Below are 18346 nucleotides of genomic sequence, written 5' to 3'. Positions count from 1 at the left end.
CTGGTGAAGGTCAACCTAGCTTGACCTTAACATTTTGTGTTATACATCCATGTTTTGATACACAATCAAAGCTAATACCCCATCCACCGTTGTGCAATCAAGGCCATAACCTGTAGCTCATGATTCGTCGTGAATTATTTAAAAAAACATTCCCAAATAATATACATTTTCAGTTCCGTGGAACAATGCACAAATCAACTTTGCTAAATAAAAATCGCAACATTTTGAAAACAAATCAAGCTGTTGAGTCGAACTTTTATCAAATTATCAAGATTAGGGCTCACAGCACTTGCTCAAATGATCAGGATCAACCTGAATATTCCACTGCCGCACATGACATCATCCAATCACAGAATAGCGTAGTGCCATGTTTGTAACAGGATAACTAACAATGTCATGATATAATTAAAAGTTCACAAAACATGAACACGGCAAATGTCATATTTAAAGAATCTGTATTCCAAAAATTTGCTTACTGTACTACCTTAGTCACATTCTTTGTTTAGACATTTGAGTTAAAAGTTGCATCTCACTGCCCTAATTATCACATACATATGATATGCAAGGTGACTTGGCTGAATCAACTGAGTTACCAGTATTTCACGATCTCGTGTGATCAGCCAGCCAATCAGGATTCAACTTGCATATCTATTGTTACTCGCATCCTACATGATGATATCATGTTGATTTCAATTACCAGTAAATATGTTCAGCTCATATTAGGAGAGACTCATTGTGCGTCGTGTAGATCATCCACGTAACATCGTGGATGAAATTGAATGTCAAACTCTCTGTTGAGCAGAGCACCCCGACTGACACACACATTTGTGATTTTACTTTATTGATGTGTACAATAATGAAAACCAAATCATTTTCGCCTACTACGAGTTGGAACTATACACTGTGTTATGTATTTATGCATGCAATATCGTTTCCTGACACACGATTGTACAATTATATTTTGTACGAATTAACAACTTTAGTGCCAGCAGGCCTGCTGAACCAGCAGTTTAACACAATTCTCTTAAATATTCACATAACAATAAAACTTTTTTTTTAACTTTAAAACAACTTGGGAGTAGTAACTTTTTTATGATCCTTTTCAAGACATGCACATCTTCATGCGCCAGGACTGAAGCTTTACTTCTCTTAACACCCATATGGCATACATTCACGATTCATCATTATATAACAAATTTCTTGTACCGTAATTCTGTCCTTATTTTCATTCAACCCAGTTTCCGCTTATCTTGCATTTTTAGAAAAACAAATCAGTAGGAAAATAACCTTTCACACTCAACACACTGCTCTGAGTGACATGTACACTATTATACAATGGGTTATTTCAGTAGAAATCGATACATCCACTATGGAAGACATGCAAAATTAATTTCACACAGGGCGTGTATATATTTCAAATGGAGTCACCCATTCAGGTAATAACCCCATTATAAAATGCGCACTCCCTGAGTGGAAGATTAAGGTCATCTCTTCCATAGGGGGTGTAAGGATTTCAACTGGCATATCCCAATACAAAGCCTGAAGCTATTTATCAATTGATAAAGATAACATCTGCCATACATCCAACCACCGACTTCTTCAAAATAAAATTTGCATGCAAATTATTTGTGCGTGACTTGTCTTTTGTTTACATAGGTGCAAAAACAACAAAATAAATAAGATTGCTCCCAAAGTGTCTCTTCAAGTTGACTTTAACCAAGTTGATTGCAACTATGAAGTAGTGCCAAGTATTTTATCCCTCTCCACATGGGTGTAGCCTGGAGACAACAAGTTCCAAATTTTCTTTAATTCAAAAATTTCAGAATTTTGCATTCTCATGAGCACATTTGGAATCAGCATGAAAAATGCATTAAAATGAGTACAAACAAGCCCACAATTGGTTCAGTGGTTCCTGCGATAGCTCTTCATAGTATGAGAAAATATCTCAAAACTTTGGATTTTTTATGTTGAAGCCTATAGCTAGCATGCAGAGCATTAAGGAACTTCCTATTCTGTATGACCTTATTCCTTCCCTCTAAGTCAGTTTGTCATATCCTACTTCCTAGAATATATTTCTTCCCTTCAGCACATTGTAAACTGCATGTGTATAGGTCTTATCACAAGTTACACATTTGTGCACATGTTCCCTCACATTCCCAACTCTGATTCTTAATATTGACCTAAAATCAGTTTTCCATAAATAGAGAAACCTTGCCAGCATATAGATATACTGTAATTGATTCTACTACAATAAAGACAAATTGTGATCCAATGTTCTCCATTGGAAAATTCTCAGAAGCAAAAACCAATGCTAGTGCTACTTTTGACCACATTTTCAGAAATTTACCTTGGAATAATTTTGTGTCAATTAAAGCAGATTTTTCTGGCATATTAACTCAAAAAGTTTAAAACTGATGTTTGTTACTGTCCAGCTATGTTGACACCTCACAACATCATGCTGGACAAATTCCATTCACTGTCAGAGGAGGTTTGTGGGTGTAAATGCAATGCAGCAAATAAACATGTAATCAATACAGCATTGATTTGCTAAGAATTGAACAGGGCACCTATCTCATCAAATCACTCTAATACCCCTTTGAAAGTGACAGGTGTGTCATTGAAGTTGGAACAGATAATAGTTCATTTTGCATGTTAACTCTCCATTTTAAAATTTCATGTTAGATGCCTGAATTCTATCCCTAAAGGTAAATAATTTATTTTACTGAAAATGTTGAGGTCAAGAAAATATTTATGAAATGTTTCCCACGTAATTATCTTTATTCATTTTGGAATGAAATTGATCAAATCCTTGAAGATGAAAGTCTAGTTTTCTAAGAAATGGAAAATGGGGAACTTTACAAAGGCAGTGGTGCAGTGAGAGGATTCTGATGTCTGGAAATCAGCTCTACAAATGATCAACACTTTGTTTCAAATTATATGAGGTGATGCTAATACCTATATCTGATACTACTGTCAATGGATGGATGTATGGCATCATATATGAATATATATTTATATATAAATAAGTTGGACCTTAAACATGGCTGCATGATTTGTTTCTAATTTTAACAACAATCAAAAGTAGATTTGGTAATATAACTGAGGTGCTGATTCTGCATTATTGTTTTTGTTAGTAAAACAAACAAAAAATTGATGTATTGAAACAATAAATTTCTTGCTTAACATGATATCTACTACTGTTACATAACATAAAAAATTGATAGATACTTCTAAACGTGCAAACAATGCAATTTTTTTTCTAACCTAATTCTTTGAAATTGTCAAGGTGATGGTCAAATTATATTGGGTTATTCCATTTAAAATCCACACTACCCCTGTGGAAGATTTTGGAAATATCTGCCACAGAGGGAGTATGTGTTTCAAATAAAATAGGCAGTTGGGTAACTTCCATTTGAAAAACTCACCCCTGTTGTGGAAGATATAGGTAAAGCCATTATACAGGGGGAGTATGGGTTTCAAAATGATTAACCCTAACTAATTAGATTTGAAAAACATACTCCCTCTGTGGCAGATATTTCCAAAATCTTCCACAGGGGTAGTGTGTATTTTAAATGGAATAGCCCATTTACCATTTCAAAAATTGAAGAAAAAAAAAGGTAGGGAGCAAATCAACAATTTTAACATACAAGGTTCATCCAAAGTCTCAATACTTCTGTAGGATAAATCCTTTTTCTGGCAGTGTTTTTGACGGTGGTTGTACATTTATACAGGGTGTCTCAATGGAACCAGACTCCCAATAAATGAGTTGCTTTCATGGTACTTATTCTGGCATATAGTATAATTAGCAGAGTTTTAAATACTAATTTCACGAAAGCTGACTTGATGTGTGTATGTGTAAGTGTAACATCTGTGATTAATTTTTTGCACTTTGCTAACTTTAAACTGTGTCAGTGGTTTTTAAATCGGATTCCAAGTTATACTATTTTTTTTCACAATACCTGCTTGAAACATGAGAAAAAAATGTGCAAAGGCAATTGTGAAGGTACATTATTTTACATCACACATTCTTTTTATGAGTATTTGATAAATAATATTTGTGACACTAGCATATACATGTTAGACACATATGGTAACAGCCAGAATTCGTTCAAAGAAATCAACATTATTCATTTGGGACTGCATTTTTTAAAACATGATTATGTTTGGTTTACTGTCATTCACGTTTCAGACAATGCAGTAGTTCTCACTAAAAAAACTCAACTTGAACCACCGTAGTATTAAGAAATTCAGCGAAACCAAGTATAACAGTAAGTTTCTATTATCACTTGAAATTGTGTTCAATATTACCAATTAGTCAATAAATACCTTGCGGACAATTACATAGCTTAAAGAAGCTGACAACACACTGGTCTCTTAACGCTTGTTTTAGGGAAAAATCTTGAAATAAATGAACAGAATCCTCCTAGTACATGTATGAACCTGCCAAAGGGACAGTGTATGTAGCCATGTTTAAGAATCAACTAATTTTTTTTTTATTTATTTATTTTTTTTAATAAGTTTTTGAGACATTAAGACTAGAACATGTTACACCAGGAATTCTCAAACTTCAAACGGCAACCTTATTCACGGTTGCTAACAATAAAACGGCATTCACATGTAAATGCACTATTCTATTATCACCCTTACGCCCTTCTTGTACAGACCTCCTAGCAAACATGTCTCAAGTCAAACGTGATAAACACTTTTCAGTACAATTTCAATTTTTTATTGAAATTTTACAATGTTTCATGTCAATCAATGTTTATTCAACACACTCATTTTGCACCTTATAGACACGTCGCACACAGTTTTGTGTTCTGGTTTGCAATAGATGTAGGTAGGTGCGTTGAGCTTGAGAAGTCCTTGTGCTATACAAACACAAGTTTGGTGTTGGCGGCATGCAGCCTGCACAGCCAATGCTATGCCTGTATGTGATTGTGGTTCTCCTTTCTTAGAATCCTGTATATATCGTCTTCCTGGGCGAGGCGCTCTAAGAGGGGCAGGATATCCAGCAGTTCTGTGTCTGACATATCATCAAACCATGATGATACAGGGATCTGAAACAAAACAAGGCAACAACTCATTATTATACTTAATTGCAAGGCAATAGAACAGATTTATAATTACAGACAGAGATAAGAAGAATTTATCGCGTCTGACGTCATCTGTGAATCAAATTCGAGCATGGTTTGTTTACAAGTGTCGTGATGATGACTTGCTGAACGCGGTGGTACAACCGGGCGCCTAATTGTTAATGTTGCACCTTTAAACATGCAACCATCTCAAAAGTTAGGTCTTGATAGTAGGAAACTTTCTTTGGCGAAGACACCATGTCAACAATGCCTAGAAAAGCTGCTTTTTGCCTTGTAAAATTACGTAATTTTTCGCCATTTGCTGCTATTCCTTTTCTCCGATCAGCACCAGAGAGATCAGTCTTCCTTTTACGTGCTATTAACCTGTATAAACCAATCAAAGAACGTAATTGACAGTGACATCAGACGCGATAAATTCTTTTTAATTCTGTCTTTAATTATAGTTCAATCTTTCGTTCAATTGACTATCGATGCTTGGTCGATCTTTATCATTTATGAATAAATTGTGATGAGGTAAAAAAAAAACCCACAACAACCCTGTTCTACGGGCAGACGGACCATTCAAGTAGGGTCGGACTGGCATTGTTTATTTCTGGAGGCAAAAAATACCCTATAATTTTACCAAATTATATTTTGCAAACATATTTTCTGGAAATAGGGACGGCTGTTCCAGGTAGGTCATCCGAGGATATGGGAAGTGAACACTACACATAGTAATATTCATGTGAAACATTTTGTTGCATTTTTGTGCAACACTTTTTTTCATTTTCAGCCTATTTACAAGTTGACCTCAAATGACCTTTGACCTCAGTATGTGACCTTGAACACCACAAATAGATTAGCATTACCATAGTGCAGCTGAGACCCAACTTTGGCCCCCAAATGGTTGATTTTACATAAATTAAGCATAATTAAAAAACAAATTGGGTTGGCTGGGCCGTAAAACAGGGTGTTTTATTTTGTTGCCCAACATAACTATGAATCTTTACATATATGATACTGTAGAAATTTGTTAGAAGGCTTATGTGCCTATTAACAAGTTGCTCAGACAAGAACAAATTTTTAGGGTAGTTAGTTATTTTTTCATTTTTTTCTTTTAATTGACAAAAAGCTTGGTTACAGATATTTGTAAATTTAAAAAAAAAGTAACTACCCTAAAAATTTGTTCTTGTCAGAGCAACTCGTTAAATAGGCACATGCCTATTAACAAATTTCTATGGTATTGACCAATATGAATCGACCAATACAAATTTAATAGATATTCATTATTATATCCTTTGCACCCCATCACTTACAGGTACCCATACTCCTACCCTATTATTATAACCCTAACCCTAAAACACTGGATGCATCAGTCTCAATAGAAAGCAGATGATGTGTTGACTACTGCATAACAAGTGGTAGTAACAGAGGTATTATCTGAAAATCTATCTGGCCCCTTGGCCTGGGCACTTGTGCGCAGCACGAAACATTGATAGAAGCTTGCTTGGGATAGGCTACACCCCCTCTTTTTATGCTGAGTTATCATCAATCCAATTTTGATATTTTTAAATTTTTAAAAATTTATGCCCCGATTTCCAGACTTCAGAAGTTCTAACTCTGTTCCATTTTAACTTATAAAGGTACACTACTAGGACTACACTACTTACGGCATTGTCTTGATGGAAGATATAGGATGCAGGTGAATTGTCTACTATTATAATTCGCTCTAGTCTTCTCCCCAACCGACTTAGGTCCTGAAATAAATCATTCACAACATGCAAATAAGAAATTGCCTATCCACGATCACTGACAATATGCTCTAGTCTAGAATCAACTTAGTACTGAGTGAAAAATAGCATGAAATTTGGAGAATCTATTTTGATTCTTGCAAACTATTAAAGTTTAGAAGAATCATGGCGAGAATTGATTCTCTGATTCTCATGCAAATTTGCAGCTCTACCCCCTGTCAAATACACATATGTGACATGATCAAGAGGAATGAGTCGGATGTCGCTAATATTGGTTTGAGATATTAGCAAAAACAGTGCTCAAATTCTTTTTGTTTTATATTGTTTTCAGCCATTGATAAATTGCTCATAACTCGGTAACCAGATGTCCGATTTTGATGGGGTTTGCATCAAAATGTAGCATTCATAAACTGCCAGAAAAAGATGTAAAAAACTTCTAATTCTCGCAATTCACAATACAATGCACCGCCAACGGTTGCTCTTGCTAGCCACTTTTTTACCTGCAGGGTCGACATCTTCTTACTAGACGCCATTGGATTTTCACGCGAGTGCCGAGGGGGATTATAATAATGTTGAAAACAGCTCCACGATGGATTCTGTGCGATCAATAGTTCGAACATGGATCTACTACAATTATAAATTTCTGTTTTAGTGTGCATTCGCGTGTAACATCATGACATTTAAGGGGTATAATCCACGCGTCTAGTACGCACTCGTTTCTAACTGAAATTTCTGTGAAATCTTGTCCGCAAGAGTTCTTGGCGCCACGCTGGCGATCAAACTAAAAACTGCGTGGAGGTGCGCTAGGCGCTGGTAAGAAGTTCAGCTACGCGAGAGTACCATGTTTTATCGCCATTTACCGGTACCAGTGATTTTTGTAAAAGAAAGAAAGATCAACAAAGAAGGAAAGAACTAACTAAAGAAAGAAATCAAGAAAGGAAAAGTTCAGGAGTGAAAGAAAGAAAGAAAGAAAACTATTAAAAGGAAGAAAGAAGGAAAAGAGAAGTAATAAAAGGAAGATAAAAAAAGAAAGAAAGACAAAGTGAAATAAAAGAAAATTTAAGAATAAAGGAAACTGAAAAAATTAATGTAATCAATCAAATAAATAACAACGACAGAAAGAAGTGAGAAAGAATAATAAGAAAGGAAACGAAAACAAAACAAAGACAGAAGATAAGAAGGAAAGGTAACAAAGAAGGAAGAAAGAATTAAATAATGAGGGAAAATAAAGATAAAATAATAACCAAGATAACAAAATATATAGACCTAGGTCTATTTAGACTAGGGCGAGCCCATTTCAGAAATCCAAAAAATGTATTATTTCATGGAAAAGAAAATTATGATGTAATTAAATAGTATTAGCGTTACACATCTCTCATTTGGTTACCTATAAAGTGTAACTTCGTAATGTAATGTAACACAATTTAACTCAATTTTGGTAACGGCTGGGCAAGTGGAAATCAATAATACGTAAAAATAATATAGGCTATAGGTATATATAATTATTATAAAACTAGGTTCTATATTTTTTCTTATGCATACTGTCCATTTAAACAGGCACAGTAGGCCTACGAAAAAATATATAAAAAGGGGTGATATCAAACGGCCTTTTTTGTCTTATTAACTAGTATTGTATAACTTATCTATTATAAAGTAGTTTCTTATTTTACTGATTATTAATATAATGAAATTATTTCAATAGTATTTTAAGGTAAAATTCTGTATTTTGAAATATATATCACATGAAGTCAATTTAAAAAAAATAAAATGGCTATTTTCACATCTGACTTACTTCGCGTGCAACTGACTTTATAACTTAATGATAAAACGAGAATGATAAGTAGATCGAACCAACTTGTCCCAGCAAACACAAAATACGTTAAAACGTTTTAAACATTTAAATTAAATATCGGGTTATATAAACACACTACAATAATATTTCTAAATTATTGTTTTCAAAGTGTTATTGTAAAAAATATGTTTTGCAAATAGTTTTTGCCAAATATTTTGTCAACACTAAAATAACATTATGTTAGAATGTTTGCAGTATAACGTTTTTTAGTGTTTTGAAAACGTTTTACACCCTTTATAACTCTTTAAATAACCCGACATTTAAACGTTTGCAACCTTTTCTATACCTTTGCGAAACATGTCTAAAATTGCCATTTTCCCATAGACGCCTGTACAAATTTTTCCCAAAAACAGCATTTTTAAAATGGTTATTTCTAAAACTAACTCCGACCCCTCTTTTTTATTTTAGATATTCAAGTATATCGATGAAATTTAATTGGTACGAAGTTTAAGAAAAATCGTTCGGCGGGATCTTGTATGGATTATACCCCTTAAACAAAATTTCATGTTCCTGTTTTGTATTCGTATTACGCGGGCTTTAGAAGTCGACATTTTCCCATGATGCACTGCGTATTTTGGTCTCTCCCCAGCGATTTGAGGCGCATTGTATTGTGAATCAGCCGAATTGAAAATTGCTGACATGTGACTCATTCTCCTTGATCATGTCACATATATGTATATAATTGCACAAAAAAACCAAATTACACACATCTCATAAAATAATATTACAGTACACAAGATATTAGGTATGTGATGATTTGAAAATAAACAAGTCCAAAAATGACTAGGCCTATGCTTTAAACTGCTCAAGTGATGAAATATCAATCTATAGACCTAATCCTCACATCTGCGTCCATTACATGTACTAAGTTATTAAATAATGCAAACATGCTAAACTATCATGCACATCTTTCTACCTGAAGGCTGAATGTATGTTTTTAGTTTTGTTTGTTCCCATCATGCCCTGTATTTTTTTTATATCAATTTGATGCCAAGAAATAACAAGAGCACCAATGGCGCTGTGGCTCTGTGCTTTTTTGAATGTGAAAGTAATTGCAGTCGAATGTGCAACAGGTGAAATCATATACATTGTATGTGCCAGATCACACGCAATCATACATCTTGCTGGTTGGTAGCTATATCTTATTTGCAAAGCATAATACATCCATCAATAAGTTTCATATCCACATGAGGTTTTAGTAATTTGACCACAGATGACCCCTGAGTGACCTTGGATGACCCCAAAATGACATTCCAAAAATTTGGCTTGAAATGTTGACTGTACCAACCAAGTTTCATGCCCATGCGAGTTTTTAGTAACTTAACCTCAGATGACCCCTGGGTGACCTCGGATGACCCCGAAATGACCTTCCAAAAATTTGACTCTAAATGTTGACTATACCCACAAAGTTTCATGCCCATACAACAGTTTTTAGTAATTTGACCTCAGATGACCCCTTGGTGACCTCAGATGACCCCAAAATAACCGTCTGAAAATTTGACTCTAAATGTTAAGTGTACCCACCAAGTTTCATGCCCATACAAGTTTTTAGTAATTTGACCTCAGGTGACCCCTTGGTGACCTTGGATGACCCCGAAATGACCTTCCGATAATTTGACTCTTAAATGTTGACTGTACCCACCAAGTTTCATGCCCATACGACAGTTTTTAGTAATTTGACCTCAGATGACCCCTTGGTGACCTTGGATGACCCCGAAATTACCTTCCGAAACTTTGACTCATAATGTTAAGTGTATCCATCAAGTTTCATGCTCATACAACAGTTTTTAGTAATTTGACCTCGGATGACCCCTAAGTGACCTCGGATGACCCCAAAATGACCGTCAGAAAATTTGACTCTAAATGTTAACTGTACCCACCAAGTTTCATGCCCATACGACAGTTTTTAGTAATTTGACCTTAGATGACCCCTGGATGACCTCGAGTGACCTTCACCCACTAACCAATACAAACTTGTTCGGTCTGGGGTCAAGATGCACCCGCCCACCAAGTTTGAAGAATGTGCGACCCCTAGTCTCCGAGAAAAAAGGTTTTTGCATATTGTGCATAAATTATGCAAATGAGGTAGGTAATTACCATATTTTGCGCTGAAAATCGAATCAGGTCGAGATCCTCTGGTCATGCTACCCCCACCACGTTTCATCATCATAGGGCTTAGCATTCTTACGGATCCCCAGAAACAGCTTCACAAGGCGGATTTCTTCAGATTTCCAACCATTTTGTAGAAGCGCCCGCATAAATTATGCAACTTAACAACTAAATGCGCATACTTTTCGCCAAAAACTAATCAGGTGATCAGCAGGTGTGTATCATTCCTGTCACAAGGTTTCGTTAACACGCACCGCTATCAATTTGCGCTGATTTTTGCATAAATTATGCAAATTAGCTATGTTAATTTGCATTATTTTTCACCGAAAACATACAATTACGGAGCAAACTTAGATACCCTTCCTCCCACCAAGTAGCGCCCACGTATCATGAGGTCTTACAGTTTCCCAGATACAGCTCCAGACGGACACACGGACATCCACACCCCGGACAGACAGAAATACTGAGGCGAGACAAAAATGAAATTTTATAACAAATTTTTGTGACTTGAGATCATTTGCATTTTTTGTAAACACCAAAACTGTTCTGTCCTGACATGTCTGTTGTGTCATGTGTGTTGAACCCGTCCAACCGAACAATCGTAAGTTCTGTTCGGATCTGGATCTGCTTGGTCTGGATGCTGTACTCCGATTAAGCAGGACTAGCCTACATCACATCAGTGTTTATTTCTGATAGATTTCACTTCATGATTTTTTCTTCAATTTCATCACTTACGAAAGTACAAAAGTAGACAATCTAGTAGTCAGTATAACCTCGGAGCAGTTCGTGTGAGACCTACGTTACATGGAATAGTAGTACATGGCTTCCGAATTTGGAACTTCACATGTTCAACTTGTCATGCCGGTCGAGTCCCGCGTTTACAAATAAAATCAAACCACTTCTATATTAAGTCCGTCGCTGAATTTTACAAATAACTTAAATAAACATCTTTATATTTAATAAAAAAAATATTATGGTATGCTCGTAAATGCTTAGGAATGACATTTACCAGAAGCTCATGAGCTCAGAATGGTAAACAAACTAGCGATTTTCACCTCGATTATGCACCGTAGCTCTCTGTGGTTGAGTTTGCAAGGTCAGTGGGTCAGTGAACTTAGTCTTTATGCAGCCAGTTTGGTTACGCCCTCCACAAAAATGTTTGTGTGGAAGGGCGGAACCAAACTGGCTGCTGTGGAGACTACTGCAAGAATCGATCAATCACACAAAACTGTTTGCTGATTGGTTCAGAAATGGTGATGTCATCAATCAAGAAAAACTAATCGATTTATTGGTTCAAAATAGCCTCATAGAAAAGTACGAAGTTTGTTGAGCATCGCAGCTTATCGGTAAAAACGTGACCTTTAACAAAAAAATCGGCACAGTGCTTTCGTACTGCACTTGCGCAAGCCAAATAGTCCCCAGAAAAGTCATTTGTTCAGATTTATTCGGGATTTATTCAAGATTCAGACATGTTCTTGACTATTTTTTGACATTCCTTACCTATCTCTTTATTTAAATTATAAAGAAATAGTGAAGAAAAGTTAAGAAGTAGTCGAATAATTTCTGATCTGAACTAAATCTTAAGAAATGTACCTCCATTGGTTTCCGTCTGTATTACGCATCTTAAATTATACAGACCAGAATAATCTCTAGCACACACAGGGAACCAAGATATAACTCGATTATCGTGACTATTTTGGTCTTTTTTACCCAAAAATAATACTTTTATCGCCTGAATTTCAATAAAATCTGGAGTGCAATCGATTCGAAATAACTTAGCCAAACTTAGAAACGAAACTTAAGTCTTCATATCAGTCATTAAATGATCCTTAGCATAAAAACCAACAGCGTATTGTGGCCTGAAAATGAATGCTAGTTAGTTGCATGACAAAGGCACTGATAAGCTCCGCTCAGAGCCAAAAAGCATCTTACATTATTGAAGCTTGTTTATGTCATCACATTGAGAGCATAAAAAGACAAAATTCCTTCCATACAATTATACACTACTTTTGCTTTATAGTAAATGCACCTTACAACAATAAGTAATTGCCTTGTGTTTGTCTCTTTCATATGTGGCCTTGCAGCAATTGTGTATGTGCAACTTGAAATTGAATGCATATATTGCTATGTCCAAAGCTATTATTTCTTTTCCGTAGCGGTAATATTTCAGCCAGTCATCTGGTTTATCAAGAGAAATGCCATGCCCTTTACATTTCAAAATAAAGCTTCTGTATTAACTATGTTTTGCTATATGATGGTGCATGTTCATTTAGTGCCATAAAAAAGTAGATTTTCAAGTGTTTCAATGTTCCCTTAATTTTTATTTGAAAATAAAATAAAATTTCAGCAATTGTTGTTTTCCACTTGCCATTTCAAACAGTGTGTTAGTGGTAATTTTCATGGGTTTATTTTCACGAATTGAGGTTTAGTTGAGAATTTAACACAATAATTTGAACTTTTTCCATAAAATAACAAATTTGTTAAGACATGACCTTTTGTGAAAATACCAAAATGCACAAAAGGCCCCTTTGTTGAAAATTGCAAAAAAATCTGTTTGCGAAAATAACTACTTTTTATACTGTAGCAGGTTGAATGAACCAGAGACTGTGTAAGGAGGACTTATTGACGGCTATTGCTCTCAGATTATATTTTACCACCTTTGACTACATGCCAAGGGTGCAATGTTTTGATTTCTTATTATTTACTCATGTTGCCCTTCAAAATACTGAAAAATCATAAAATATTCAATATTTTCTAAAGCGTGTCAAATTATGTAAAATGTCTGATTTCCCGCACATAATATCTGTGCAGCACTGAGACTCATTTCCATTGATCAGATTTTGGAGACAAAATTTGGTCAATTTGGTAATAAAATTTAAAATGCTAGAACATACAAACTTTAACATTTTCCATTTCTACTGATTTTGATACTGAAATAATTCTTAACATAATGTACTTTGATGATTTATATTGGCATTTCTAAAATCTTTTGACATATAGGCTCCTTTTGCATCAAGTGTTGTACTTGTGCTAGGATTCGTACCATGGTCTATGCGTGCTTGCTCAACTGAGGATAATTTGTAACTCACATGGTACAATGAGTGGAAGCTGATTCCAGTCCCTTATACAAGGTCCCTGAATGAACAGATCTATATATTCACTGTGTACTATTTCTGTACACAGTATAAATTTAGAAACTCAATTGTATTATGAATGTAATCATATTTGCAGTACTACAGATGCATGTGCCAGATAAAACTCTGTTGTGATTATCATCATCTTAGTATAATACAGATGGCTGGGGATATCTAGTGAACCACTTCTGTAAAATATTTCGGGTTTGGTGGCAGAATTGTAAAATAAATTTCTATAAATAACTTGTTTTCCTTGACAGCTGATTGTGAATCAGTTTCAGGGGTAACTGGTAATAAAGCCCTATCCTGAAAATCGATCTGGCCCTTGTCCTAAAATTTTTATTTGTGGCCCAAAATCCAAGTTAACAGCAATATCCGGCAAATTTTCATCTGTGCTGTATGCTTGATTCTACTTTGATGAGAGTTTGTTCTTACCTTGATGTAATTCCCTCTATGGAACACACAAGATTCCCTGAAAAGTCTCGCCCTGAACACACCCCATTTATCTAAAAGGTCTGCTACAGGATCTGCATACTGGAGGAAACAAAAACAAACAAGAGGCAAACCTGTTAAGGTACTGTATATATGTGACACGATCTGGTCCATGGGGGCCAAAGGCGGCAAATGTGAAACTGAGATGAAGGTAAAAATATGGAGTAAAAAACAGTAAAATACATAAGAAAATAGACATCAAAAATCTTCATAACTCTAGAACTAAGTATGCTAGACATTTGGTGTTGTCAATAAATGATAGCCTATTGTATGTATAATGTAATAATTACAGTAACTCAATTTTCAACTAGAATCACGCGGTTCGTAATTAAGGTGGCCCCCACAACAAAGGTTGGTAAATATAAAAAATACTATCACAAGACCAAGTTTGAAGTGATTCTACCACTAACTGAATTTGTTGCATAATTTGATATTAATGCCACTTACCTTAGCCAAACTGGCAGTGAATAAGACACACTCATAAAGCTCTCCCATTCGTTGTAAAAATTCATCCACATGTGGTCTCTTTAATACATACACCTGCAATAGTACACAACAAAAGCAATAAAAGAGTCAGTAACACACACACACTTAAATACATTTCAATGTGCGGTTATACATCCACAATTGCTTTGTTGACATGTCCAACAAATTTAAGAAAAAAGTTTACAAGCACTTTCCTGAATAAGTATTAACTTGTTTTACCCAGACACCCAAATCCCATTTGATACCTGTAGTTTTTTCATGCGTCATTATCCATTTTATGCTAACTTATGTCACATTACAATATATTGGCATTCAGCTTCTAGTTCTACCAGGAGTCATTGTTCCATTTACATACATGTCCTCATTTTTGGTCCCCCCAAGCGATGTCTTAAATAGTACATGAAACAGACAATGCAATCATCAATAAGACATGAGCACACAAGCTGTTGTTAGTAGCCCTGAATGTCAATTCAAATGGCAATGGATTTCCTGACTTGCAGTAACGTAGTGAGATTTCTATGTGTGCAGCTGATCTACAGATAATGATGCATATTTGACATTCTTGTGGTGGTATCATTTCAAAATGTGAACTATTACGAGCTATTATTATACACTATTGCAAGTAAATAGCTCTATACCCACAGATGGTGCACCTCTATTATCATTTTAATTGTTTAAAGGTATAATATGGGCTTAATTAAAGAGGCATTTTGTGATTTTAGCATGGTTCATCATGAAAAATCTTCGGTTATTTCAAACATTGTATTTGCGAGTTCAACGTAATTGATATATTATAGTGCTCCACAGGCCGCTGGCTCCCTGTTGTAATTTTGGGCTGTTGACAGCCCGAAAATGCAAATTGGATGATACCTTTGTCAAACAACCGAATCTGCAATAAAGGTTATGCACACAAACATCATGTAGTCCTACATGTATATTTCTGAAAATCTGATGGCATAAAAATCTGAACTTTTTTGGAGTAAGTTGAGGTAAGATGAAGTACTGATCACAAAGTGCTCCTTCAAGGAATGTTGTCATCTTATGACCAGCTCTTCAATTAAGAAATGGAAAAGGCATCAAATACATGGCAATTTACCCATTACCTTGTTCAATTTTGTGGTTTCCAAAACACACACAAATATCTAGGCCACAAAAACAAACCCCTCCAGGAACTTCAGGAAGCAACTTGCCTGGATGTCTAAGGTTAGTGGTGTCACACATAGACATGCTTGGAAAGTTTGATTTTAAATGACTTGTAAATGTAATATATTTCACTCAATAAAACATCAAAGAACCTCATTTATCATGAACCACACACATTGTAAATAACAAAACTAATTTATAACTTTCTAAATTGTAGGACTATAAAACATATCCACTGGTTCTCTCTTTTACAGATATATTTTCATTCTTGCCACAATTCATTCATGAATAATTCATAATTCTACACAACAAATTATGTAATAATATTATAAGCTCATGTTAGCTGTGTAAATCTTTTTATAAAGGTTTTGAAAGCTAAATATTCTGTATTTCAAATAATAATAATCATAATATTAGATCATATCAATTAAAGGGGCATTTCGTGATCCACAGCCTCATCCCCCACTTTTCTCAAAAATAGTTGAGATTTTTATATCACTGGAAACCTCAGGGTACATAATGTTTATGCACAAAATATTTCTTGCAGATTAATTCGTTTTGCAAAGATATCGTGAAATTTGAATTTCGTTCTGGTGCACCAGAACGAAATTACAACGCATTGTCTATGGAGCAGTGTAATACACATAATCATGCATAACTCGCAAACGGAAAATCGGAATCAACTGAAATTTTGGGAATAGGCTTTTACGTGGATATGTACTGAAAAATGTCATAAAAAGAGGATGCTAGGATCACGAAACACTCCTTTAATAACTATTGCTATTTTATTTAGTCTTGCTATTATGTATGTATGTACCATATTCATTCCATTAGCCACCCAGGGCACTTAACAAAGTCATTTTGGGTGGGCGCTTATTTTTTACATTGCTTACATAATTGTATATAAAATTGCCCCAAATTAAAGTGTAGATTTTATGTGTACATGTAGATGATTCTGTGTTTGATCCATGTGCAGTTGGATGCACAAATTGATGGTGGCTCAAGGGTAGAAAAGTTGCTGGTTGGGTGCTTATACGGGCATGAGCGGTTAATAGAAAGAATACGGTACATTGTACTTATTCATAAGTCTGCTGCTGGGGAAGGAATATTACACAGCCTACTGTACATAGTAGCCTACTACATACCAGGGGCGGATTTAGGGGGGGCGCAGCCGGCGCGCGCCCCCTCTATTTTTTGCCTAGCAAAGGGCGCCGCCCAACTTAAAATACAAAAATGAAAGAAATTTTAAAAATGAACAAATTCGCCATGAGCAGCAAACAATGGGCCAAAACCGTTGAGTTTTCGAGGGAGTAACCCCCTTAACACCATTTTTTCGTCGTTGACCAAAAGGCGCCCCCTCTATCAAAAATTCCTGGATCCGCCCCTGCATACTGTACAGTAGTAGTAAGCATACATGTACTGTGACCTGCACTGTAAGCAGATATATCTGTACTGTAGGCAAATAGAATTAAAGGTGTATTGCTTGACAATTTTAGTATTTATTGTAATTATAGTAAGCATATCATTTGAATGAACTCAGCTGCAAACAGCTGTACGGGATCCACCCGCGATCATATTTCAAAATACAATACAAAAGCACAACATTGGATACTTAATGAAAACATTTTACGCAATCACAAGTGAGTTGGCATGGTTGGATTCGTTCATCAAGAGTGTATGCAGATAATCGTCATGATTGTGAGAATTTGGGGAACAATTTGAACAAAAATGACCCATCCGTCCTTATACCAGAAGGCGGCTCAAAATGAGACTCATTTGCGCGGTTACGTCTGTGTATAGCTGTTTGCACCCGGGATCTTCTGGTGGCAGAGGTCAGCTTTGAATGTGCTATTCCAATTGAAATCCATACACCCCTTATGGAAAACATGACCTTTATCTCCCACAAATGAGTGTGAATTTCACATGAGGTTACCAGAATGGGTGACTCCATTTGAAATCTACACCCCTGTGTGGGAAATTAAGGCCATGTCTTCCATAGGGGGTGCATGTATTTCAACTGGAACAGCCCAATACCTGCCTGGCCCTTTAATAAATTGCTATACACAGTGTTCCTCCTCAGTTACATCAACACGCATTCAATTGGTCCTTATATTGATGCGATATTTATAGACACACACAATAATATTGCTGATATGCATTTCTCTACATGTACATGTTTTTTGATCGCTTACTGTAGAGAGATGACAAATAAATAAGAGTGTGAGAAGACAGAATTCTGTATTATATTATAAGTCAATTATCTTGATTGCCATCAGATGAAATATGGCGGTGTGTCATCCAAGAACA

General features: G+C 35.5%; 1 protein-coding gene across 2 annotated transcripts in view; it reads right to left on the bottom strand.

Moving 5' to 3' along the window:
* Window positions 1-3805: 3805 nt before the first annotated feature.
* The window catches only part of LOC140155760 (CTD small phosphatase-like protein), a 62730-nt gene continuing 48189 nt past the window's right edge, over window positions 3806-18346 (bottom strand). For both annotated transcript variants that reach the window (XM_072178718.1, XM_072178719.1), the window contains 4 exons: window positions 14858-14950; window positions 14354-14452; window positions 6743-6829; window positions 3806-5057 (listed from right to left, as the gene is read on the bottom strand). In XM_072178718.1, the coding sequence (XP_072034819.1) occupies window positions 4920-5057; window positions 6743-6829; window positions 14354-14452; window positions 14858-14950 (417 nt within the window). In that variant the 3' untranslated portion in view covers window positions 3806-4919. The remainder of the gene's footprint in view (window positions 5058-6742; window positions 6830-14353; window positions 14453-14857; window positions 14951-18346) is intronic.

This window comes from Amphiura filiformis, chromosome 6 (genome assembly GCF_039555335.1).
Source record: "Amphiura filiformis chromosome 6, Afil_fr2py, whole genome shotgun sequence".
NCBI lineage: Eukaryota > Metazoa > Echinodermata > Ophiuroidea > Amphilepidida > Amphiuridae > Amphiura > Amphiura filiformis.
This window is presented reverse-complemented; position numbering and strand designations above follow the sequence as displayed.